This window comes from Herpailurus yagouaroundi, unplaced genomic scaffold, assembly GCF_014898765.1.
Source record: "Herpailurus yagouaroundi ecotype Mexico unplaced genomic scaffold, PumYag 215, whole genome shotgun sequence".
Classification (NCBI taxonomy): Eukaryota; Metazoa; Chordata; class Mammalia; order Carnivora; family Felidae; genus Herpailurus; species Herpailurus yagouaroundi.
The window spans coordinates 4,847,613-4,870,034 of record NW_024412446.1 but is presented as its reverse complement, the minus strand read 5'-3'; the positions used below and the strand labels follow the sequence as shown (position 1 = coordinate 4,870,034).

The 22,422-nt window shown below is 40.4% G+C and overlaps 1 protein-coding gene across 2 annotated transcripts in view; it reads right to left on the bottom strand.

Annotated features, from left to right (window-relative positions):
• The window catches only part of UTP6 (UTP6 small subunit processome component), a 28,814-nt gene extending 8,816 nt beyond the window's left edge, over nt 1–19,998 (bottom strand). The window contains exons 1-13 of one of the 2 annotated variants that reach the window (XM_040455277.1): nt 19,726–19,998; nt 18,165–18,249; nt 14,667–14,708; nt 14,128–14,220; nt 12,981–13,028; nt 12,476–12,539; nt 10,073–10,191; nt 7,876–7,953; nt 7,042–7,123; nt 5,996–6,077; nt 4,726–4,937; nt 3,711–3,790; nt 3,278–3,355 (exon numbers count right to left, since the gene is read on the bottom strand). In XM_040455277.1, the coding sequence (XP_040311211.1) occupies nt 3,278–3,355; nt 3,711–3,790; nt 4,726–4,937; nt 5,996–6,077; nt 7,042–7,123; nt 7,876–7,953; nt 10,073–10,191; nt 12,476–12,539; nt 12,981–13,028; nt 14,128–14,220; nt 14,667–14,708; nt 18,165–18,249; nt 19,726–19,817 (1,155 nt within the window). In that variant the 5' untranslated portion in view covers nt 19,818–19,998. The remainder of the gene's footprint in view (nt 1–3,277; nt 3,356–3,710; nt 3,791–4,725; nt 4,938–5,995; nt 6,078–7,041; nt 7,124–7,875; nt 7,954–10,072; nt 10,192–12,475; nt 12,540–12,980; nt 13,029–14,127; nt 14,221–14,666; nt 14,709–18,164; nt 18,250–19,725) is intronic. The other variant, XM_040455278.1, reaches the window with a different exon arrangement.
• Between the last annotated feature and the right edge of the window lie 2,424 nt (nt 19,999–22,422).

The following is a 22,422-nucleotide window of genomic DNA, read 5'->3' as shown; positions in this document are numbered from 1 at the left end:
GACCTGAAGAGAGAGCTTGGATACAAAAGGAAATCCAAGTTCAACATGGCTGGAGGAGTGCAATGTATACTGGAGAACTGGCAGGTGAGGCCGAGGCCAAGGCCATATTAGGGACACTGACAAGCTTTATCCAAAGACCATGGGAAGCCACAGAATAATTTGATCATCAATTTTAGAAGATCATTTTGCAGAGAATAATCTGGGAAAACAATGGATGCAGAAATCAGCTAAGCATTTTAAGTTTAGAGGCAGTATACTGAGGAACTCTCATTAAAGGCAAAGTCACCAGAGTGATGAAGTCGTAAGCTCAGGAAGGGCAGCATCAGAGATCTGGGAAGGAGAGGATGTCTGAAATAGCCAGAGTGGTGATGACAAGATAGCAATAATGGAAAGAGAGCAGGGCTGCCAAGGCCCCTCTAAATTTATAGGGTGTGACTATCTTGCCAGCATTCAACAGCTCAAACAGGAGCAGCTGAACTCATCCAAGCCTGGGATTTTTCCCAGATGTCATAATGGGAAAACAGTACCTCACTCATGGTATAACACAGCAGGCTAGCATATAGTTTATGCATTACCTAGCTATACAGAAAAAGTATTTTCTAAAATGAACTACTGGGACCTCATCAAGATAAAAAGCTTCTCTGCACAGCGAAGGAAACAATCAGCAAAATTAAAAGGCAACCAATGGAATGACAGAAGATATTTGCAAATGACATATCAGATAGAGTCAGTATCCAAAATCTATAAAGAACTTATCAAACTCAACACCCAAAAAACAACCCAGTGAAGAAATGGGCAAAAGACATGAATAGACACTTTTCAAAAGACATCCAGATGGCCAAGACACACGAAAAAATGCTCAACATTACTCAGCATCAGGAAAATACAAATCAAAACCATAATGAGCTACCACCTGACACCTGTCAGAATGGCTCACATTAACAACTCAGGCAACAACAGATGTTGGCGAGGATGCGGAGAAAGAGGATCTCTTTTGCACTGTTGGTGGGAATGCAAACTGGTGCAGCCTCTCTGGAAAACAATAAGGAGGTTCTTCAAAAAATTAGAAATAGAACTACCCTACGACCCAGCAACTGCACTACTAGGTATTTATCCAAAGGACACAGATGTGCTGTTTCGAAGGGACACATGCACCCCAATGTTTATAGCAGCACTGTCAACAATAACCAAAGTATGGAAAGAGCCCAAATGTCTACCGATGGATGAATAAAGAAATGTATGTGTGTACATATGTATGTATGTATGCATATATGTATATACACACACACAGACACACATACACAATGGAGTATTACTCAGTGATCAAAAAGAATGAAATCTTGCCATTTGCAACAACATGGATGGAACTAGAGGATATTATGCAAAGCAAAATTAGTCAGGGAAAGATAAATATCATATGACTTCACCCATATGTGGAATTTAAGATATAAAACAGATGAACACGGGGGAAGAGAAGAAAAAATAATATAAAAAAAGGAAGGGGACAAAACTTAAGAGATGCTTAACATTAAGAGATGCTTAAATACAAAGAACAAACTGAGGGTTGCTGGAGGGGTTGTGGGTGGGAGGATGGCTACATGGGAAAGGGGGCACTGAGGAAGACACTTGTTGGCATGAGCGGTGGGTGTCATACATAGGGGATGAATCAATCACTGGATTCTAGTCCTGAAATCATTATTGCACCATATGCTAACTTGGATGTAAATTAAAAAATAAATAAATAAATAAATAAATAATAAAAAATAAATAAAAAGTATTTTGGGGGCACCTAGGTGGCTCAGTTGGTTGAGCATCAGGCTCTTGATTTCGACTCAGGTCATGATCTCACAATTCATGAGATCAAGCCCACCGTCAGGCTCTGTGCTAACAGCATGGAACCTGCTTGAGGTTCTCTCTACCCCTCCTCCATGTCTGCCCCCACATTCTCTCTCACTCTCTCTCAAAATAAATAAACATTTAAAAAGTATTTTTTTTTAATTTTTTTTTTAACGTTTATTTATTATTTTTGGGACAGAGAGAGACAGAGCATGAACAGGGGAGGGGCAGAGAGAGAGGGAGACACAGAATCGGAAACAGGCTCCAGGCTCTGAGCCATCAGCCCAGAGCCCGACGCGGGGCTCGAACTCACGGACCGCGAGATCGTGACCTGGCTGAAGTCGGACGCTTAACCGACTGGGCCACCCAGGCGCCCCTAAAAAGTATTTTTTTTAAGGGTTACCTGGGTAGCCTAGTCGGTTAAGCATCCGACTCCTGATTTTGGCTCAGGTCATGATCTCAAGGGTTGGTGAGTTCGAGCCCCGTGCATCGGGTTCTGTGCTGACAGAGCAGAGCCTGCTTGGGATTCTGTCTCCTCCTCTCTCTGCCCCTCCCCCGTTTGCCCTTTGTATCTTTTTCAAAAACAAAAATAAACTCTTAACAAGTATTTTTTAAATGTTAACATACGAACATTTTTGTGTAAGTTAACAACTTTGTGAGCTGCCAAAAACAAGGATCACTATTTTTTTTTTTTAATTTTAGAGAGAGAGAGAACACACATACACACAATGCATGCAAGAAAGAGGGAGAGGGAGAGAGAGGCAATCTTAAGCAGGCTGCATGCTCAGCACGGAAACCAAGGCCAGGCTTGATCTCACAACCCTGGGACCATGACCTGAGCCGAAATCAAGAATCGGACACCCAACTGACTGAATCACCCAGATGCTCCTCACTAACACTGTTTTAAAATCAAGTAAACAAACTCAGAAAAGTTAAGCGGTTTGCCCAAGTTATCTAGCTAGTAAGTGACAAAACCCAATGTAGAAATACCTCAGCGCATTATCCTGGTCTCCATACCAATCCTCACCCACCCCAGAAAGTAGGCCTGGGTTAACAGGTTTCTTACTAGAATGTCAGCTTCTGAAACACAGGAACACATCTAATCTCTCTTTATTTTTATTGTACCAATGCCTAATGTGGGCTAGGCATATATTCAGGAAAGGGATGTTCAGGACAAGATGTATGGGTAAACAAAATAAACCCAAGTTGCGACTCCCTATTCTGGCTATTTTCCACCACGTAACATTCCTTTCTTTACTGTACAGATTTCATTTCTGGCATATACCAAATACCGAGAGTCAAATGTAATGTCACTCATCTTCCATACCAAACATCCAAATGGGTTTAGTCACATAACACATAACAATATATTAAAACACATGACACCATCATGAGCCAACTGGAATCAAGTACATGTTACTGGCAGTGAATGTGCCCTTACCCACTGCTTGTACTGAAATTCCGGTAGAAGTCTGAGTTCATGTGCCTTCCTGAACGCCATCATGGTTCTTTCCAGCCTCTGAAATCAGAAAAATCTCTCAGTTCGTTACAAACATCCCCACAGGGGTCTGTGGCCTCTGACAGGAACAAGTGCAACCAAGAAAAGGAACTTGAGGTAGTTTCCCTTATGATTAGACCAGCTAAACAGCCACACCAAACACAGCCCAGTAACAGGGTGCTTCTTAATCAGGTGGCCGGAAAAAGGATACAGCAGGCTCAGACCTTCAGAATGACAGGTCAACCACAAGGGAAAAGAGCTCAGGTTAAGTTCTTGGAAGCTGTCCCAGGCCCCAAAGGAGCCACGTGTCTGCTCTTTTTACAGAAAACAGTCACTTTCTAGTCAGCCACTATAACCATGTAACGTAGGTCCTCACCTTCTCTCTGAGGAACTGACTGCTTGTCTTCTTGGTGAATCTTTCCAAGCAGAACGTGATGTAACACTTCCACATGGCCTCTGGAAAAGTCAGATTATGCAGATCACATCACTAGTTCTCTCCATTTAACAGTCATCATACATCTTTCCTTTGAAGGGAAAATTCCTCTGAAAAAGGGTTTAAGCTAGTCCGGTGGAAAAAACTAGTTATTCTGATTACAGCTAATCAAACATCTCAAACACTGAGTAATGACTTAACTATAAAAAGTAAAGGGCAGCCTGTGTGGCTCAGTCGGTTAGGCGTTCAACTTCAGCTCAGGTCATGATCTCATGGCTGGTTTGAGTTCAAGCCCCGCGTCGGGCTCTGCGCTGACAGCTCAGAACCTGGAGCCTGCTTCAGATTCTGTGTCTCCCTCTCTCTGCCCCTTCCTTCCCTGCTCACGCTCTCTCTCTCAAAAATTAAACATTAACACTCCAATATATAAAATTTGGAAGCAAGTCTGTATGAAAAGAGAATTAGGGGCGCCTGGGTGGCGCAGTCGGTTAGGCGTCCGACTTCAGCCAGGTCACGATCTCGCGGTCCATGAGTTCAAGCCCCGTGTTGGGCTCTGGGCTGATAGCTCAGAGCCTGGAGCCTGTTTCCGATTCTGTATCTCCCTCTCTCTCTGCCCCTCCCCCGTTCATGCTATGTCTCTCTCTGTCCCAAAAATAAATAAACGTTGAAAAAAAAAAATTTTTTTTTTAATAAAAAAAAAGAAAAGAGAATTAGAGAATGACAATCTTCTGAATTATCATTTCCTATGTACCATTTCCCCCAAACGGATACCATTACTACTATCGAGGAAGGTCATCAAAGCTCCATCTTTGACCACCACAGAACAAGTTGGAAAGGCAGGCACACTGTAAACTAGCACAGAGAGAATCCTGAAACTGACGTTGGTAATGGGAACGGAAGCTTCGGCTTCCCATTCGTGAATACTAACTTCGACACCACCCCAAGGTTTGGTGAAGCTCACCTGTAGGGAGAGTCTTCACCGCCTCTTCATACACAGCACAGCACCTCTCCTCCTTCCGGCCCACCTCCACTGCTCTGGCTTGTTTTGTCGCAGGCTGCTCTCCTCCTGGCTGTGACTCTATCTCTAATTCTCGCCGTGCTACATAATCCCAAGTGAGAGGGTCATCTGTGTGTAGAGCCTGAAGGCTGAAAAGCAGTTCGCTGGCATCAGCCCTATGACACGAAACTTAACTCAATATCAAACAGACAGTTCTCAATGCTCTAAAAATGCACCCAGGGGCACCTGGGTGCCTTAGTCGGTTGGGCAGCCGACTTGGGCTCAGGTCATGATCTCACGGTTCATGAGTTCGAGCCCCGTGTCGGGCTCTGTGCTGACAGCTTGGAGCCTGGAGCCTGCTTCGGATTCTGTCTCCCTTTCTCTGTCCCTTCCCTGCTTACACACTGTGTCTCTCAAAAGTAAACGTTAAAAAAAAAAAAAAAATTTAAGAGTGCACTCGGGACACCCCTTAACAATTCCATTACCAGGAGACAATTCCCCAGCAAGCCCTCCAGAGATCTTCACGCTCACTGCATAAATTTTGTCAACCAATCAGAGTTGTGGCACATTTATTAGGTTTCAGAATGTTTCAGATTTCATTCACAAGTTAGTTCTCAAAGTTAAATCAACAGGTATGTGTGATGAGACAGTCCTCGAGCCCTGGAGAACCTTATATCCAGGCTCTTGATTTTCTGTAACAGAGGCAAGAAAAAAAAAAAAAAAAGCATGACCTAAACCTCTACCAAAGCTCTGAAGGCATCCAAAGGGCAAACAAGCCAAGTTCTGTTTTATCTCCTGTGAAAGTAAGGGGTGCTACCTAAGAGTGATGTACCCACAAGGCAGGCTGCAAAAAATTCTCAAACAATATGCTCCAACATTAAAGAATAAAATAACCTACAGCAATCACCTGCAAACCTTTATGAGGACCACTCTCATTCTATGGACAAAAGACATACCAGCACAGCAGAAATATACGTCTTGATATCAGCTGTACGATATGTTTGTCACTGAGTAAAGACAAACTAACTCCCAAGGGAAGCCCAGAAGTGAGTCAAACAAGTTCTCCAGAGATATTTACTTTTCTATGACTTACTATGATACAATAGCCCTAAAACCTTGCTTTCTTCCAAGGACTTAGCATAGTGTCTTCTTTCCCTCTTTCTAAACACCCAACCTCAAACTTTTACCACAAGATCGGAAATAGACATATTCACCTTTCCACGAACTTACTTACTCATCATAAATTTCTCTTTGCAGATCTTTGGCAAAGTCAAATAGCTGTGCAATTGTAAGCAGTGACACGTGAAATTCTGCACCTAAAATTTTAAAAATTGGGAAGGGGAGTAAGACTGTCAAGTGTCATTTTACTGTAAAGAACCACTTTCTTCTACAAGAAAGTACCACTTTCTTGATGTACTAGAGCTAATTCTTTTGTATTATTTGAGAAATAGGACAAAACAGAAAAAAAAAAATCACCCATAGCCCCACTACACAAGCAAAGTCATTAGTGATATTTTAGAGTATTCATAAGTACTTCTTTTCTTCTAAACATCTTAAAAGCATAAAGAAATGTTCTAAATCACCTATTTCTTTCCAACTCTCCATGTGAATTAAATACTCGATAAACTTACTGAAATGTTCAAGTATACCCTAAGGGACTATCAATGTTTTCTGAAAGAAACAGGACACTATTCCCATAGAATTTTATATACATCTAACAGAATTTCTAACAAATTTTCAACATTAGCTGAAGGTCTTCTTCCCTTTTAATTTTTTTTATGTTTATTTTGAGAGAGAGAGAATGCAAATATGTGTGGGGAGGGTGTGGCAGAGAGAGCGAGAGAGAGAATCCCAACCAGGCTCTGCATTATCCGGGCAGAACTCATGAACTGCAAGGGGCTTGAACTCATGAACTGCAAGATTTTGATCTGAGCTGAAGTTTGATGCTTAACTGACTGAGCTACCCAGTCACCCCACAATGTTCTATTTAAAATGAGGAAGACCGGGGCGCCTGGGTGGCTCAGCCGGTTAAGTGACTGACTTCAGCCCAGGTCATGATCTTGTAGTTTGTGAGTTTGAGCTCTGCATCGGGCTCGGTGCTGACAGCTCGGAGCCTGGAGCCTGCCTCAGATTCTGCGTCTCCCACTCTCTCTGCCCCTTCCTCACTCATACTCTGAATCTTTCTCTCTCTAAAAAATAAGCATTAAAATATAAAATAGAATGTCATAAAAATAGAATGTTGCACTTTCCATCATAAATAAATATTCAAAACATACGTACCTTTAATTATGTTCACAGAATTTTTGTAGATAATCCGTGCCAACTCGCCCTTAAGGATTTCTTCAGGATAATCAAGATTCCCCTAAAGAGTATTATAGTAAACATAACTTGACAGTGCCAGTAACTAGAAAAAGCACTAGGATAAAAATTAACAGCCCTAGACTATCTGTGCCATATGACCTCTGGCAAACCACGTCTCTCTCTGGGCCACTTCCCTCACTTGTAAAATGTGCAGCTTGAACAAGACCACTGACCTTCCCAATGTGTTCTCTCAGGCTCCTAGAGCAATAGCAAGATCACATGGCTTAAGGCCTGACTCTACTTAGACCAGAGCAGGTCAGGTTTTACATGGCTTGTTTACCCTTCTGGGTAAACTTTTATTTGAATAAAAAAGTTCACAGCTGGAAACCACAATAACAGATGATAGCAAAGTTCCTTTTTCAGCTCAAACATTCTAAAACTTTTCTTTAAAATTACCGTCACCAAAAAAATTATATAAAAAGCTAGGAACCACACATTTCACAACCTTCCTCGAGCTCCTTCAACCCATTAGTATGTCATTTAATGAAACCATAAAGTATTAGGGAAACCATTTACCCTTCTATCAATAATAAATTATTTTGAAGACTACTTCAAACAGTCCAAATGTGTATTTTTAAAGCACAGAATTCCATTTTTATTACTAAGCCCGTTTAATTAAATCAACTCTAGATTCATCTCAAAGTTTCAAAACCGGCATTAAATAAAAAATACATTTAAAAAATTGTCTCTTATTCCTAAGAAGGCTCAAAGCACTATTAATTGTTAATGTGTGATGACACGTTCGGATCTTACCACATCCATTTTGGCTTTTTCAAATTCTTCCTTTTCCTTCCTCAGTTTCTCAGTATGCATCAACTCCATCCTAAAGTACTATACAAGGGAAATTATAAACTGAAAATCTTTGGAAATATATTTTTTTTAATTAGAAATACATAAGATGCCATTTTTTACCCATAAATATCAGATCTGTGAAAGTCTGGGGATAGCGTGATATTTTTTGTTATGAAACTAGATGACACTGACAAGAAGGGAGTTCCTTGTGATGGTAGAACAGCTCTGCATTTTGATTGTGGTGGTGGTTACACAAATCTACACATGTAAAATAAAAAAAAAAAATGACAGAGAACCAACCATATGCACACATTAGACCAATGTCAATTTCCTGATATTAATATATGTATTATAATTTCATAAAATTAACCATCAGGAGGTGCCTGGGTGGCTCAGTCGGTTGAGGGACTAACTCTTGATTTCAGCTCAGGTCATGATCTCACAGTTGTGCGATCGAGCCCTGTGTTGGGCTCTATGCTGACAATGCAGAGCCTGCTTGGGATTCTCTCTCCCCCTCTCTCTCTCCCCCTCCCCCACTTGCATTCTCTCTCAAAATAAATAAATGTGAAAAAAAGTTTTATAAATTTCTTAAAGTTTATTTATATTTTGAAGGAAAGAGAGACAGCGTGAGCGAGAGAAGGGCAGAGAGAGAGGGAGACACAGAATCCGAAGCAGGCTCCAGGCTCTGAGCTGTCAGCACAGAGCCCAACACAGGGCTCAAACTCTCGAGCAGTGAGATCATGACCTAAGCCAAAGGTGGACTCTTAAACCGACTGAGCCACCCAGGCACCCTCTAATAGGAAAACTTCCAAAAAACATAAACAATACTTCCATAAAATAACCTTATAACAGCAGGGAGAAGTGATACTTATTGTTTCTCAATCAAAATACTACAGGTAGCGGGGCGCCTGGGTGGCGCAGTCGGTTGAGCGTCCGACTTCAGCCAGGTCACGATCTCACGGTCCGTGAGTTCGAGCCCCACGTCGGGCTCTGGGCTGATGGCTCAGAGCCTGGAGCCTGTTTCCGATTCTGTGTCTCCCTCTCTCTCTGCCCCTCGCCTGTTCATGCTCTGCCTCTCTCTGTCCCAAAAATAAATAAACGTTGAAAAAAAAAAAATTAAAAAAAAAAAAAATACTACAGGTAGCAAAGGGATATCGAAAAGAATATGAAAACAAGGGAAGAAATGCTGAGCTGCAATATAAAACATCATTAAAGAACTACAAGACCAAAAATCACTAGTTAGGACAGCTACAGAACCTACAAGCATAAAGACCCAAATCAGGGTGCCTGGGTGGCTCAGTCAGTTAAGCATCTGACTTTGGCTCAGGTCATGATCTAGTGGTTCATGAGTTCGAGCCCCGCGCTGGGTTCTATGCTGACAGCTCAGAGCCTGGAGCCTGCTTCAGATTCTGTGTCTCCCTTTCTCTCTACCCCTCTCCTGCTAGCGCTCTGTATCTCTCTCAAAAATAAACATAGAAAAAAAAAAATTAAAAAAAAAAAAAAAGACCCACATCTTTTTCCATCAAGTAAGGCTTCATTTTCAATTGAAGACAAGACAGTAGTTTCTCCCTTATCCTGACAAATACCTCAAAAAAGGGCAGCTTCTAATAATACACCATTTTTAGCACTTGTTTTTTTCTTAATTGAAAGTCTGGCCATCACTGTTCTAGTGCCTCCCTCTAAGGCGTTAAGTCCAGCAAGAGGGGAAGGAGGGATATATCTCAAGAAAAAAGAGACAATAAGAATAAGTGGGGAAAAATGAAGAGAAGCCAAAAGAAGAAGATAGAAAAAGAGAGAGAAAGGAAGGAGAGAAAGAAGATAAGAAGTAGGGAAGGTAGATGCAAGGGAAAAAACAACAAAGGTATAAAGATGGCTGAACCCTGGCCCCACAACGAAAATAGGTAGGGTCCAGTTCCCCACCCCTCCCAACCATAATGGGCAGTAAGAGTTCTAATCTCTCACTAACAACCTGGAAGATGCACATGGTCAACACCTAACACTGGCCAAGAAACAGCTTCGCCGCTCTCCTTTTCCAGCAGCTCCTCTACTTATCCCTAGCCTCCACAAATCCAAGTCTTTTTAACTTAATCAAGAATGTAAGTCTACAGAGGACCAAAACTGAGACATCACTCTTTCACCTTACAGGTACACAACTCACTTCTTGATAAAGTTTTGGGCACTCTGGATGAAAGCGCAGAGCTCGAAGAAATAGTTGTCTTGCACTTTCTGAAGATAAGCGATCTTCCATTTCCCATTTGGCTGCCATAATCCACAAAGCTATATAAATAAAAAACATCAGACTTCATTTCAATAAATCAATCAAGTCAGACTAAAAAAAAAAGATCAATGCTCCAATTTTAATACTCAAAGAATTTTTTTTTAATCTTCCCAAAAGAGGAAAGGGATGGAGAGAGGGAATTTCAATGGTTATTTGTAAAGTATTGCTGCTTTACCTAAAATTAGAGTATTCTGGGGCACCTGGGTGGCTCAGTGTGTTAAGTATCCGAGTATTGATTTCAGCTCAGGTCATGATCTCACAGTTCATGGGTTCAAGCCCCGTGTCAGGCTCTGAGCTGATAGCACAGAGCCTGCTTGGGATTCTCTCTCTCCCTGTCTCTCTGCCTCTCCCGCATGCTTATGTGTACTGTCTCTCTCAAACTAAACTTTAAATAAAATAAAAATAAATAAATAAAAATTAGAATATTCTGAAGCGAAGAGGCAAATGATAACATCTGTGGGTACTTATGTGCCTCATTCAATCTAAGATCAACATCCCTATAAGTCACACATAAACTTTAGAACTATAAAAATACTGGAAGAAATTGTGCATCTTAGAATCCATGAAATAAAAATATTTCACTCTTTTTCTTTATTTAAGTAGTTTATAATTTCTTTTGAATGGCTCAACATTAAAAATAAAATTTTTATCACACCTGTTGGGAATAAAGGCTTTAAAAACAAAAACCTTTGTCTTTCTACACAGGAAATCAACGTCGAGTTAACATTCCAGCTATTTCCCTAGAAACTTAATAAAAGTCAGCTATGTTACCAGACAAGACTGCCTTCGGTAAAAATGACTCATGGTTAGTAACCACGTCTGGACTAGAAGGGTTATTAATGAGAGAGCGCGACTGCTTTGGGCTTTCCTGAGCATGTGACTCCTGAAATCGAGCACAGTCCTTTCTAGGATCCCTGGAAGCTGTGCCCATCCACAGGACTTCTAAATCAGAGCTGTTCCTCTACCCATTCACATGGTCTCATTCCCTCACACCTGAACTGTCATCTTGGGGACCAAGGACTGGCCTCCAAATTGCTAACAGTACTCTACTAAAGACTCTCACCTAATGCTGTAGCCTCTGGTGAATTAACTGGTGCCAAATGTGGCCTATCTTAGCCTGTGTAGCATGAACCTGGTTGAGCCTAATACTTGAGAATAGGCACTGGAGTACCTCCCCTATAAAATTATGTGCTATTTCACACAGTATTCACAAGAGAAGTCTTTCTCTTACAAAACATGAGTACCTAATATGTGCCAGGCACTCTTGCAAAATCTGCGTTAACATTTTCCCCTTTAAGTTTTTAAGTTTTCCCCTCTAAGTGCCCCTTAAATGTGAATACATCCAAATAGAATGTCTCTCAAAGGACCAAAGAGTTTCTTTTATCATCATCTAAAAAGAAACTTAGTGGGGTGCCAGGCTGGCTCAGTCAGTAGAGCAGGTGACTCTTAATCTCTGGGTCATGAGTTCAAGTCTCATGTTGCATGCAGAACTTTTTTTTAAACTTTTAATGTTTATTTTTGAGAGAAAGTAGGAGAGGGGCAGAAATAGGGAGACAGAGGATCCCAAAAAGGCTACACACTGACAGCAGAGATCGATATGGGGCTTGAACTCACAAACCATGAGATCATGAGCTGGGTCGAGGTTGGAGGTTTAACGTACTGAGCCAACCAGACGCCCTACACAGAGCATATTTTTAAAAATAACAATAAAATAAAGTAAAACATACTTTAAAAATAAATGAATAAAACACTTTTTAAAATAAATAAATCAAGGGGCGCCTGGGTGGCTCAGTCGGTTAAGCGGCCGACTTCGGCTCAGGTCATGATCTCGCAGTCCGTGAGTTCGAGCCCCGCGTCGGGCTCTGTGCTGACAGCTCAGAGCCTGGAGCCTGTTTCAGATTCTGTGTCTCCCTCTCTCTGACCCTCCCCCGTTCATGCTCTGTCTCTCTCTGTCTCAAAAATAAATAAATGTTAAAAAAAAAAATTAAAAAAAAAAAATAATAAAAAAAATAAAATAAAATAAAATAAATCAATAAGTAAATAAATAAGTAAATAAAAAATTTAGTCCTTCTTACCCACAGATACAATACTCAACACAATAAATGATACACAATATACAGGGAGGAACTAAGAGGCAGCTATTCAGAAACCAGAACTGCTGAGGCCTAGTACCTATGCTCAAGTTCTCAAACTAATTTCTTTTAAGTTTATGAAGCAAAATAAATGCCAAAATAGCTTGAGTCTACATAAAAGGTAGAAGAACTGACAAGGATCTCACCATACCTGGCTTGTTTGAATGAATGGCCAACATGGCAGAAAATACCTTGCTAAGTTGAGCTTTGGTGGCCTGTAAGAGAGAAAAAGCAATTCTACTTCCTATACACTGAACTCATTATTAGTCATCTCTAAGTGATCTGTACTGTTTCCTTACCAACTCAAAATTCAATGGGGCAAGATATGCTCTTGTAGGGACATAGAAACAAATATAGACACACTCATAGTTTTTTCTACCTAAACCACTACATGCAAACATTCTAAGTATCTAAACAAATCTAACTTTACTAAATAAATACACACAACAAAGATCATCTTCTGACTTAGAAACCATTTATATAGTCTTCAGATATGCAAATGTTGTTACACGGAAGTTCAGCCTTCTTGGAGTCTTTTCCGATTTACTAACCCTACAACTTTGGAGAAAACATGGAGTTCAGTACTCAAGCACAGAGCTTAAAAGGCAGACTTACTAAAAGAACAAGGAAGCAAGACACAACTGCGCAATACTCACCCATTTCTTACAAAAGACTATATAGGATAGCCAAAGTTGAACATCATCCTGCAAGAAAAGCAATGTAGTAAGCTGCTCGAATTTGAACTTAATACATAATACACTTTTGCACTAATTAACTTTTTTTAGAAAGAGAGGTAAATTTCAGGAAAGCCAACGTATTACACATTGCTCAGCCTATTAGGCTGTTACTCACTGAGGTCTTAGATCTCTTAAATGTGTTAACTCCATCTGGCCACCCGTTCTCACCTACCATGCTCCAAGACAAAATTTGTTGTCTATCCAATTTGCTCAATGCAGTTTTGTTTTCATTTCTTTAATGTGTATTTATATTTAATGGTGAGGGGAGAGGGGGAGGGGCGGCGGCGGAGGGGGCCGGGAGACAGAGGATCCAAAGCAGGCTCCATGCTGATAGCAGAGAGCCTGATGTGAGGCTCGAACTCACGAACCGCAAGATCATGACCTGAGCTGAAGTCAAACATTTAACCAACTGAGCCACCTAGGCGCCCTTTGTTTTCTTTTTTTAAATATTTTATTTAATTTATTTTTGAGAGAGAAGAACAGGAGAAGGGCGGAGAGAAAGAAAGAGAGAATGTGAATTCAAAGCAGGCTCCATGCTATCAGCACACAGCCTGACATGGGGCTCAAACTCACAAACCGCAAGATTATAACCTGAATTATGCTTAACAGACGGAGCCATCTAGGCGCCCCTTGCTCAATGCAGTTCTTAACTGGTCTCAATCAGGGGTAGCAACCCCAAATTTGTCATTCCCAGGATCTAAAGTACTCCCAGTCCCAGAGCCCAACTTGAAGAACATCAAGTTAGTGAGGTGCTGCCCCTACTCTAACCATTTATCTTCCCCTCCAAGTCTTCAGTGTTCTTCACTCAGAGATTTATCCATACATCCCAAATTTCTAATCCTTAACCATGTATCGAATCCACCTTTTTCAGTGCCATCCTCAAAGAAGAACTATAAGGTAATGAGATCAATTTTCTTCACGGTTTGATAAGTGGTTTCAAATAATACCATTATTAGGTTAAATATTGAGACACCCAAGAATAAACAATACATTTGAATACTGAAACACAATACATATAATACATCTCTTCACATCTCTTATAATTAAAGGTGCTCTGATCACTTACTTTCCATTTTGCTGAAGCACGCCGGAAGACACCTTGTACCCGGTGTACGATAGAATTCTCAATCTCATCCTTCTTAAATGAATACCCGATGCGCTTAAAGGTGACATTAAAAAAAAAAAACAAAGCCTCAATTTAATCACATTTATCCATAACAACATTCCTACTTGATCTTAAACTGTACTGATAGGGGTGCCTAGATGGCCCAGTCAGTTGGGCGTCTGACTCTCGATTTCCGCTCAGGTCATCGTCTAACGGTTGGTTGAAATCAAGCCTCGCATCAGGCTCTGTGCCGACAGTGTGGAGCCTCCTTAGATTCTCTTTCCCTCTCTCTCTGCCCTTTCCCACTTGCGTGCACTCTCTCTAAATAAATAAATATTTTTAAAAAGGTGCTGATAAAGAAAACAAATGATTACCAACACCCATTACGAACACAGCACCACACAATTTATCAGTGCCAACTGCTTCCCAAACCCAAGTTCTAGCTATAGAGCCACACTACCTAATCTAAATTTTTTCCAATTTCCAGAATATCTACTTACAGTTCTTCTTCTCTGAATCAACTCCAAAAGATTAATTTCATACTATGGAAGAAAAACATATAAAAAAAAACAATAAAATTTATAACCTTTTAAATTATAACCTTTTAATTTATAAACCTTAATTTATAACAGGAACTGAATTTAGTTAAAATCATAAAGTAAATAAAAATCAAGAATATAAAACAAGATTGGGGCAGCTTGCTGGCTCAGCCGGTAAAGCATGCAACTCTTGATCTTTGGGTCATGACTTCAAGCCCCACGCTGGGCACAGAGCTTACTTTAAAAAAATTTTTTTTTAAAAAAAGACTATAGGGGCGCCTGGGTGGCGCAGTCGGTTAAGCATCCGACTTCAGCCGGGTCACGATCTCGCGGTCCGTGAGTTCGAGCCCCGCGTCGGGCTCTGGGCTGATGGCTCGGAGCCTGGAGCCTGTTTCCGATTCTGTGTCTCCCTCTCTCTCTGCCCCTCCCCCGTTCATGCTCTCTCTCTGTACCAAAAATAAATAAAAATGTTGAAAAAAATAAAAAATAAAAATAAAAAAGACTATAAAAGAAGATAATATGCTATCATGCATAATTTGTAGTAAATGTCTGTTAAAAGTCAGTGATAATTCACCTTACATCTACAAAACTCATAAATCCATATGTTAGCAAGCATATAAACATCTTAGATGCAAAGAAAGTATGTTTCTAAAATCATAATATTTCTAAGATTTGGGGCTCCTGGCTGGTTTAGTCAGAAGAGCACACAACTCTTGATCTCAGGGTCATGAGTTCAAGCCCCACGTTGGGAATAGACATTATTTAAATAAATAAACAAACTATAAAAAAAAAAAAGAAAAACTTAAAAAAAAGACATAAGGTTCAAAATATCAGACTTTCTAGTCTACAACAGCATGTTCCAACTTTGAGTAAATTAACCATGCAAAAATATTAGCTTAACATAAGCAAATGAAAGACACAGTTGTGCCTAATTGGTTCTCCCTACCCTACCCTCTGAAGGACCACTTAAAACCTCTTAAGGTTCTCTAGTGCTCGCTTCGGCAGCACATATACTAAAACCTCTTAAGGTTCTCTAAAAAGCACTACTATTCAATTCCTCTCTAAGCCTCAGTTTGAAGACTGTTAGAGACACAAAACTTAAGGCTTCACAAGATTCTATGCTTCATTTTACAAGTGCTTTATGAAATATTCAAGCACACAGAACACCCAAGCAGCTATTACACAGCTACATCAAAGCCTACATTTTATTAAACTTGCTTCGAAATTCCCTATGTATCATGTCTAATTCCACTCTTTTCCCTCCCCAGAAAAAATGACTATCTTGACTATTTATCATTCTGAAGCAAAACTTTGGACTTTATTACAATGCTTTCTTGAATGCTTTTTGTGTGTGTGTGTGTTTTAATATTTATTTATTTTTGAGAGAGAGAGAGAGCATGAGCAGGTGCCTGGGTGGCTCAGTTAAGTGTTCGACTTTGGCTCAGGTCATGATCTCGTAGTTTGTGAGTTCAAGCCCCACATCGGGCTCTGTGCTGACAGCTCAGAGCCTGGAGCCTGCTTGGGATTCTGTGTCTCCTTCTCTCTCTGCCCCTCCCCTGCTCATGCTCTGTCTCGGTCTCTCAAAAAATAAACAAAAAAAAAAAAAAAATTAATTAATAAGGCTAACATTCTTTTCATAAGTTGATCAGTGAATGGTGTTTCCCCTTTGTGAGCTGCATGTTCATATTTTTGTTGTTTTTATCCTTCATAGTTGTCATTTTCTTCTGAATCTGTAGTTCCTTAGATATTCTAGATTCAAAATATACGTGCTACGGGGCACCTGGGTGGCTCAGTCGGTTAAGCGTCCAACTCTTGATTTCAGCTCAGATCATGATCTCTTGGTCTGTGAGACTGAGCCTCGCATTGGGATTCTCTCTCCCCCCTCCCTCTCTGCCCCTACCCTACTTGCTCTCACTCTCTCTCAAAATAAACTTAAAAAAAAAAAAGTGTCTATACGTGTGTGTGTGTGTGCGCGCGCGCGTATACACATATATTTATGTACCGAAATTATTTTCTCCATTTTGTGGCTTGTCTTTTTACATTGTGGCACCTTTTTTGCACAGACATGCTTATTTTAAACATGGCCAAATCAATCTTCTTGTCATTGTGCTTTCATAGTCTCATTTAAGAAAACCTCTCCTACTCCTCAAAGTCATTCTTTCTTATTTCTTGTAGAGATACAAAGTTTTCCCCAAATTTACCTTTTCCATTCAGAAGGATTTTCATTTTGATTATATGAGAGGGGTCTAATTTTATTTCCTCAATGCGGACAACTAGAACCTCACTGATTTAAAATGCCACTTACGTCTTATAGCAAGTTTATACGGTTGTGACAGTTGTGTGCACAGGGCGGGGATGTGAGTGAAAGTATGTACGTGTGGGAGTGTGTGTGTGTGTGTGTGTGTGTGTGTGTTTAATTTACTTATTTCAGTTATGGCCTCTAAAGCTAATCAACCTAATCCACAGGTACCTCTTCAAATATTTGAAGAGTGGAATTATCTGCCACTTCTCAGGTCTCCTTAAGGTTAAACATGTCTATTTGTATTCTTTCAATGATTCCTCCTAGAACAAGGTTTCCATCCTGGCTGCCTTTTAACTAACCTTTCAAAGTCCTTCTTAAAATGCAGTCTCAAGCCTAATACAATGCTCCAGACACTGTCTGTTAAGTGCAAAACACCTTTTTTCAAACTAACATCTTCTGAATGGCTACTGTTTGCAGTGTTCTTTGCTCAGCTAACTTACTCATCACTCTACTTTTGTTAATATGGTCCATTATTTTTTTTCTTTTGTCCTTTTCCAAGTTTATTCCTGAAGTATAGTTGCCACATAGCAACCCACCATGAGCTCCCAAACCTCTTCCAAGTACAAGATTCGTAGCCAGGTCTCATTTGTTCACCTGTTGTTGTTTTTCCAATCTAAACTCAGAAAACCTCCAGTCTTATAATATTACATCTTACCACTGGGTCCAGATTTTGTTATCTAACATATTAGCTAGTCTCCTCTACCTGAAAATTGGTCTAGCATGTAAACTTTAGATTCACTCAAGTCTCCCATTCATTTATAGTACTGAAGAATTTGCAGTATCCCTCTAAGGTAGTAGACTTAGAGACACATAAATATTAACTTTCCAACCATCTACCATCATCAAACTCACTCTCCTTTATGTCTCCCCACAAGAAATAGTATGCCAATTCTCTTGCTTAAATCCTAATACACAGTATCTTTGGCAGTATCTGGTCTACTAACTCCATAGAAGGAAAAAAAAAAAATTTCGGTTTGCCAAGGACTAAAGCCTTAGTGGGGCAACGTTATTCCCAGAACACTTCTATTCCTGTTCAAAAATTACCCGTTTAATCATCAATTCTAGAATTCTGCAAAAAACACTGAATCAAGCTCACTATTCTAGAATTGATTTAAAATTTGTGAGGGGACTAAAAAGTAGTGAACTTATCCACTTACTTGAACATAATTGATGAAGTCTTCCTTAAAAAGAGCTCTTCGCTGTATTTTGTATTCCAGATCTGAAGCCTTCTTAATGATAGCCCTGAGGAGAAAGCCATTTAAGACACAACAGTTGAAAAAAGCAGAAGTTAAATAATTTTGGAGTTTTAAGTTTATTTTAATATATTTAAAACACAATATATATATTAAAACATTTCCAAAACCTGAAATTCCTAAATTATCCTTCATAAGCAAGTTTTCTCTTACCTGATTACTTCTGTGTGCTTAGGGTGTGTGCATCAGGATTTTTTTTTTAAATGTTTATTTATGAGAGAGAGAGACAGAGTGTGAGCAGGGGAGGGGCAGAGAGGGAGACACAGAATCCGAAGCAGGCTCCTGACTCTGAGCCGTCAGCACAGTCTGACATGGGACTTGAACTCACAAACCGTGAGATCATAACCTGAACTGAAGTCGGATGCTCAACCGAGCCACCCAGGCGCCCAGTATTTTAAAATTTTCATGAAAATCATCTTGTAGTCAACTGCCAGGACCACTGACATTCTCACCAGCAAAGCAAATAATGTTAAGTACTTTACATTATTTGTATGTGATATTAGTAAAGATTTCTTTCCCTCCAAATCCTGGTCACTTGGGTTTTAATAATAACCAAGTATCTTTTCTAAATTCCTTACTTCTGAGTTTTCCAACACTCAAACTAGAAAAAAAAAAAAAAACCACCTAGATTGTCTCTACTGTCTCTATCTAGAAAGGTTTATTAACAGTACAAAGGACTCATGGGAAAGGATTGACTGTATTTAGCTAAAGAGAAAACACAACATGTGTATAGTAAGAGAATTTAATGCAAGATGTACGAGGTCAATTACCGTCTCTAGTTAATGGTAATAGTAACATTTCCTCAACACGCACTGAGCGTCCACACTGCTGGAACACCTGGGTGGCTCAGTCAGTTAAGCAATGGACTCTTGATTTTGGCCCAGGTCATAATCTCACGGTTCTTGGGTTAGAGCCTGGCATCAGAACCTCTTGGGATCCTCTTCCATTGTCTCACTGCCCTTCCCCCTACTCTCTCAAAAATAAACATTAAAGAACATGTTTTTGAATCCACACTATGCTGCATTTCACTAACAAAGGTTTACTTCAAGGCCCCCATAGTCACATTACTACATTCCCAGCCATTGTAAAATGCAGCAACAGTCACAGAAAACCACTAAAAAATATTAGGCTTAATTGTAACAAATTACTGAATGCCAACCTCGTGCCGGACGTTGTTGGCTAAACCCTGGGGTAGAATACGAAATTGAATTAAATGGTCCCCATCTTCAAGTCTTACTAGAAAGATTTATCTCTTGGCACCCACTGCAGTTTGCATCTCTAGAGCAGTACAAACAGACCACGGTGCAACGAATGAGAAATTCTGGGAGTCAACAAAATCTGAAAATGGGCTTCTGCCATGTTACAAAAAATAAACACAATTAGGTGCCCCGGCATCCCTGCCCCCCCAGGCTCCCCCCTCCCTTCAGCCCGCCCCAGCTCTTCCACTTCCTCAGCTCTTTCTCACTTAATCTCCGCATGACTGAACAATCCAATACGCTCCAGCTGTTCCAATTCGGGGAGTCGATCTTCTATGCGTTCCTGAATTATCTCCGCCATGAGGTCACAACTCTACAGCCCACCGGCGAGCCTCTCGACAGCCAACACGCGCACGAAGCAGCCACCATCTATTCCGGAGACCTAGCCCTAGCGTTCGCACGTGCTGACGTAACGTGCGCCCTAGGTCCCGCCTTTTCCGCTTCCGCCGCCTCCGCCGTCGGAGACCGCCCTCCGGCCCTTGCGGCGACTGTCACCTCTCCGAGGCCGACTGTAGGGCTTCCGCGGAGCACCCCTCCGGCTCGGGAGGATTCACGTGAACTGGAGTGGAGGGGCGGGGCCAGAGTGGGGGCGGGGCTAGACGCGCCCTGGGCTAAACGTGGGCGGGGGGTCGAGAGAGCGCCTCCCAGTGTCTAGAGGGGTTACCTGAAAGGAGTGCAACTCGTTTCTGCAGAATACTGTCTCCTTTTATTCTATTGCGGGCCCATGTCTTCGCCTTCCAATAGTAAACGTTTCAAAAAGTCAGTAATGAAAAGCGTAGGGAAACTGACCAGATATCCATAACACTATAGCTTTGCTTTCGGCTAGGTTAGTAAACCAGTGTGGTAACACCGGTTTTTCACCTGCCAATTAGAATCTCTAATTGGCTGATTCATCTTAAAATAGGAAGACCTTTTCATTATTTAAACAATTATTCCGCCTTTATAGACAAGATCTTTTCAAAAACACATGGCCCTGGGTGGGTATCAGAAAGTACATATATTTTTTAGAAAAGGGGAGCTTGGTATTGAAAAGTTTGGGAGTTACGAAACTAAATCAGTAAGGTATGAACCCTCCTTAAACCATTGCCCAAGGAAGTTAGTTAGCATTTCTAAGGGAACCATCAGACAACTCAGCTTGGAAGCGACATTGTTGGTATAATTGCTAAACCTAAAATAATAACTACATGAATCAGTTCTTTTTAAGTTCTGGAAGATGCTTAAAAAACCAAAGCAGGAGTTCTTGCTAGACCTGTTTATTTCAACATTTGCATTAGCACCTTGTGATTTATGAAAGGGAATAAGCTTAACAGGTAACCATGTTCCGCCTCTGTGCCTTTCCTGTTTTTGTTTTCCTTTCACACTTTACCCCACTGGTCTCAGAAGTGAGGCAAAGGTTGGCTTCAGCTTCATTTCTTGATCCCTCAGCTTTAAGACACGAGAGAGGGGAAGAAACTCAGGGATGTAAAATAAAGATGAAATTTCCTTGTAACAGAAAAATCCCCAGTCTGTGTTAGGAGTAAGAGTAGGAATGTCACTAGATAGTAAACTCCAAATGGGTAGGGAATATTTGCTTTGTTCACTAAGACATCTGGGAGCTTACAACAGTGCCTAGAAAATAATAAGTGCTCAATTAAAAAATGCCTGAGAAAATAACAAAAGGCATTTGCTAAATTTATTTAGGACCAAGGGGCTCAGCCAGCTGAGAGATTTTAATCTTTCATATCAAGGCTAATTTGATAGATACCTATGATTTTCAAATCAACTATACTCTCCTCCCTTATTTTCAAATTTAGCATCTATGTTTATGTTGTTCTAAGAATTATTATAATAATATTGGCAAAGCCTTCTTTTATTTCCTCTACATCTCAATATAATAGCTATCTCTTATCTAGTGCTTCTATGTACCCAATCACTATGTGTACTAAGTTCCTTATGTATTAACTCACTCTGATCACAAATGTTTTAAAATATCAACTCAAAGAGCTCTTGAAAAGGTAAAAAAACAAACAAAAAAACACACCTGCTAGAGGAAGCCCAGTACAGGCAGAAGAAATTGTGTTTGAATAATGTCCATTGAGTCTCAGAATCCTTAGCTGAGCACACTTTCTAGTTAAGAAACCCTAAGGCCAGAGAAAAAGTGCTCTTGAGTCTGGAGCTCTAAGGTGCACCTTGGAAAACTTGACATTTCTTTTATTCTTTCATTTGATCCTTAAAACTCACCATGGATGTCAGATTGATTAACAGGCACTAACTGGGAGGGGGCACAGGAGAGCCCTCTGAATGTTGGAAGTGTTCTATACCTGGCTGATCTGGGTTGTCATTATACATATGCATGGATATGTGCATATGTAGAAATCTATCCATTGAGATACATACTTAAGATTTGTACACTTTATGAAAGTTACACTTTAAAAGAAAGCATTAATGAGCAGACCCTCTCTTTGAGGATATCATTCTCTTCAAACGCTTCAATTATCATTTGTATATATGTGGCAGGGTCAAAATATTGAAACACAAATGATCAAAGCCCTCTCCCTGGGCAAAAGAGTCCATACAAATTTTACATTCTAGCCCACAATGTATTATTATTCATTTTATTTTTTAATTTTTTTGTTCACAATTTCTTTTTTTTAAGATTTCATCTTTTTAAGTAATCTCCACACCCAATGTGGGGCTCGAACTCACAACCCTGAGATCAAGAGCCACATGCTCTACTGACTGAGCCAGCCAGGCGCCCTTAATATTTGTTTTAATATAAACTTTTGTGATTTTTTTCCAGATTGTCATGTAAGATTAATTTCAGAAAGGTGTATGTTACTCACCTCATGCTGGAGAAACATTTGACCTCATTACAGTGCTTATGAGCCAGTTTGGAAAATAGAGAAGAGGGTGTCTCACTTAGGGTC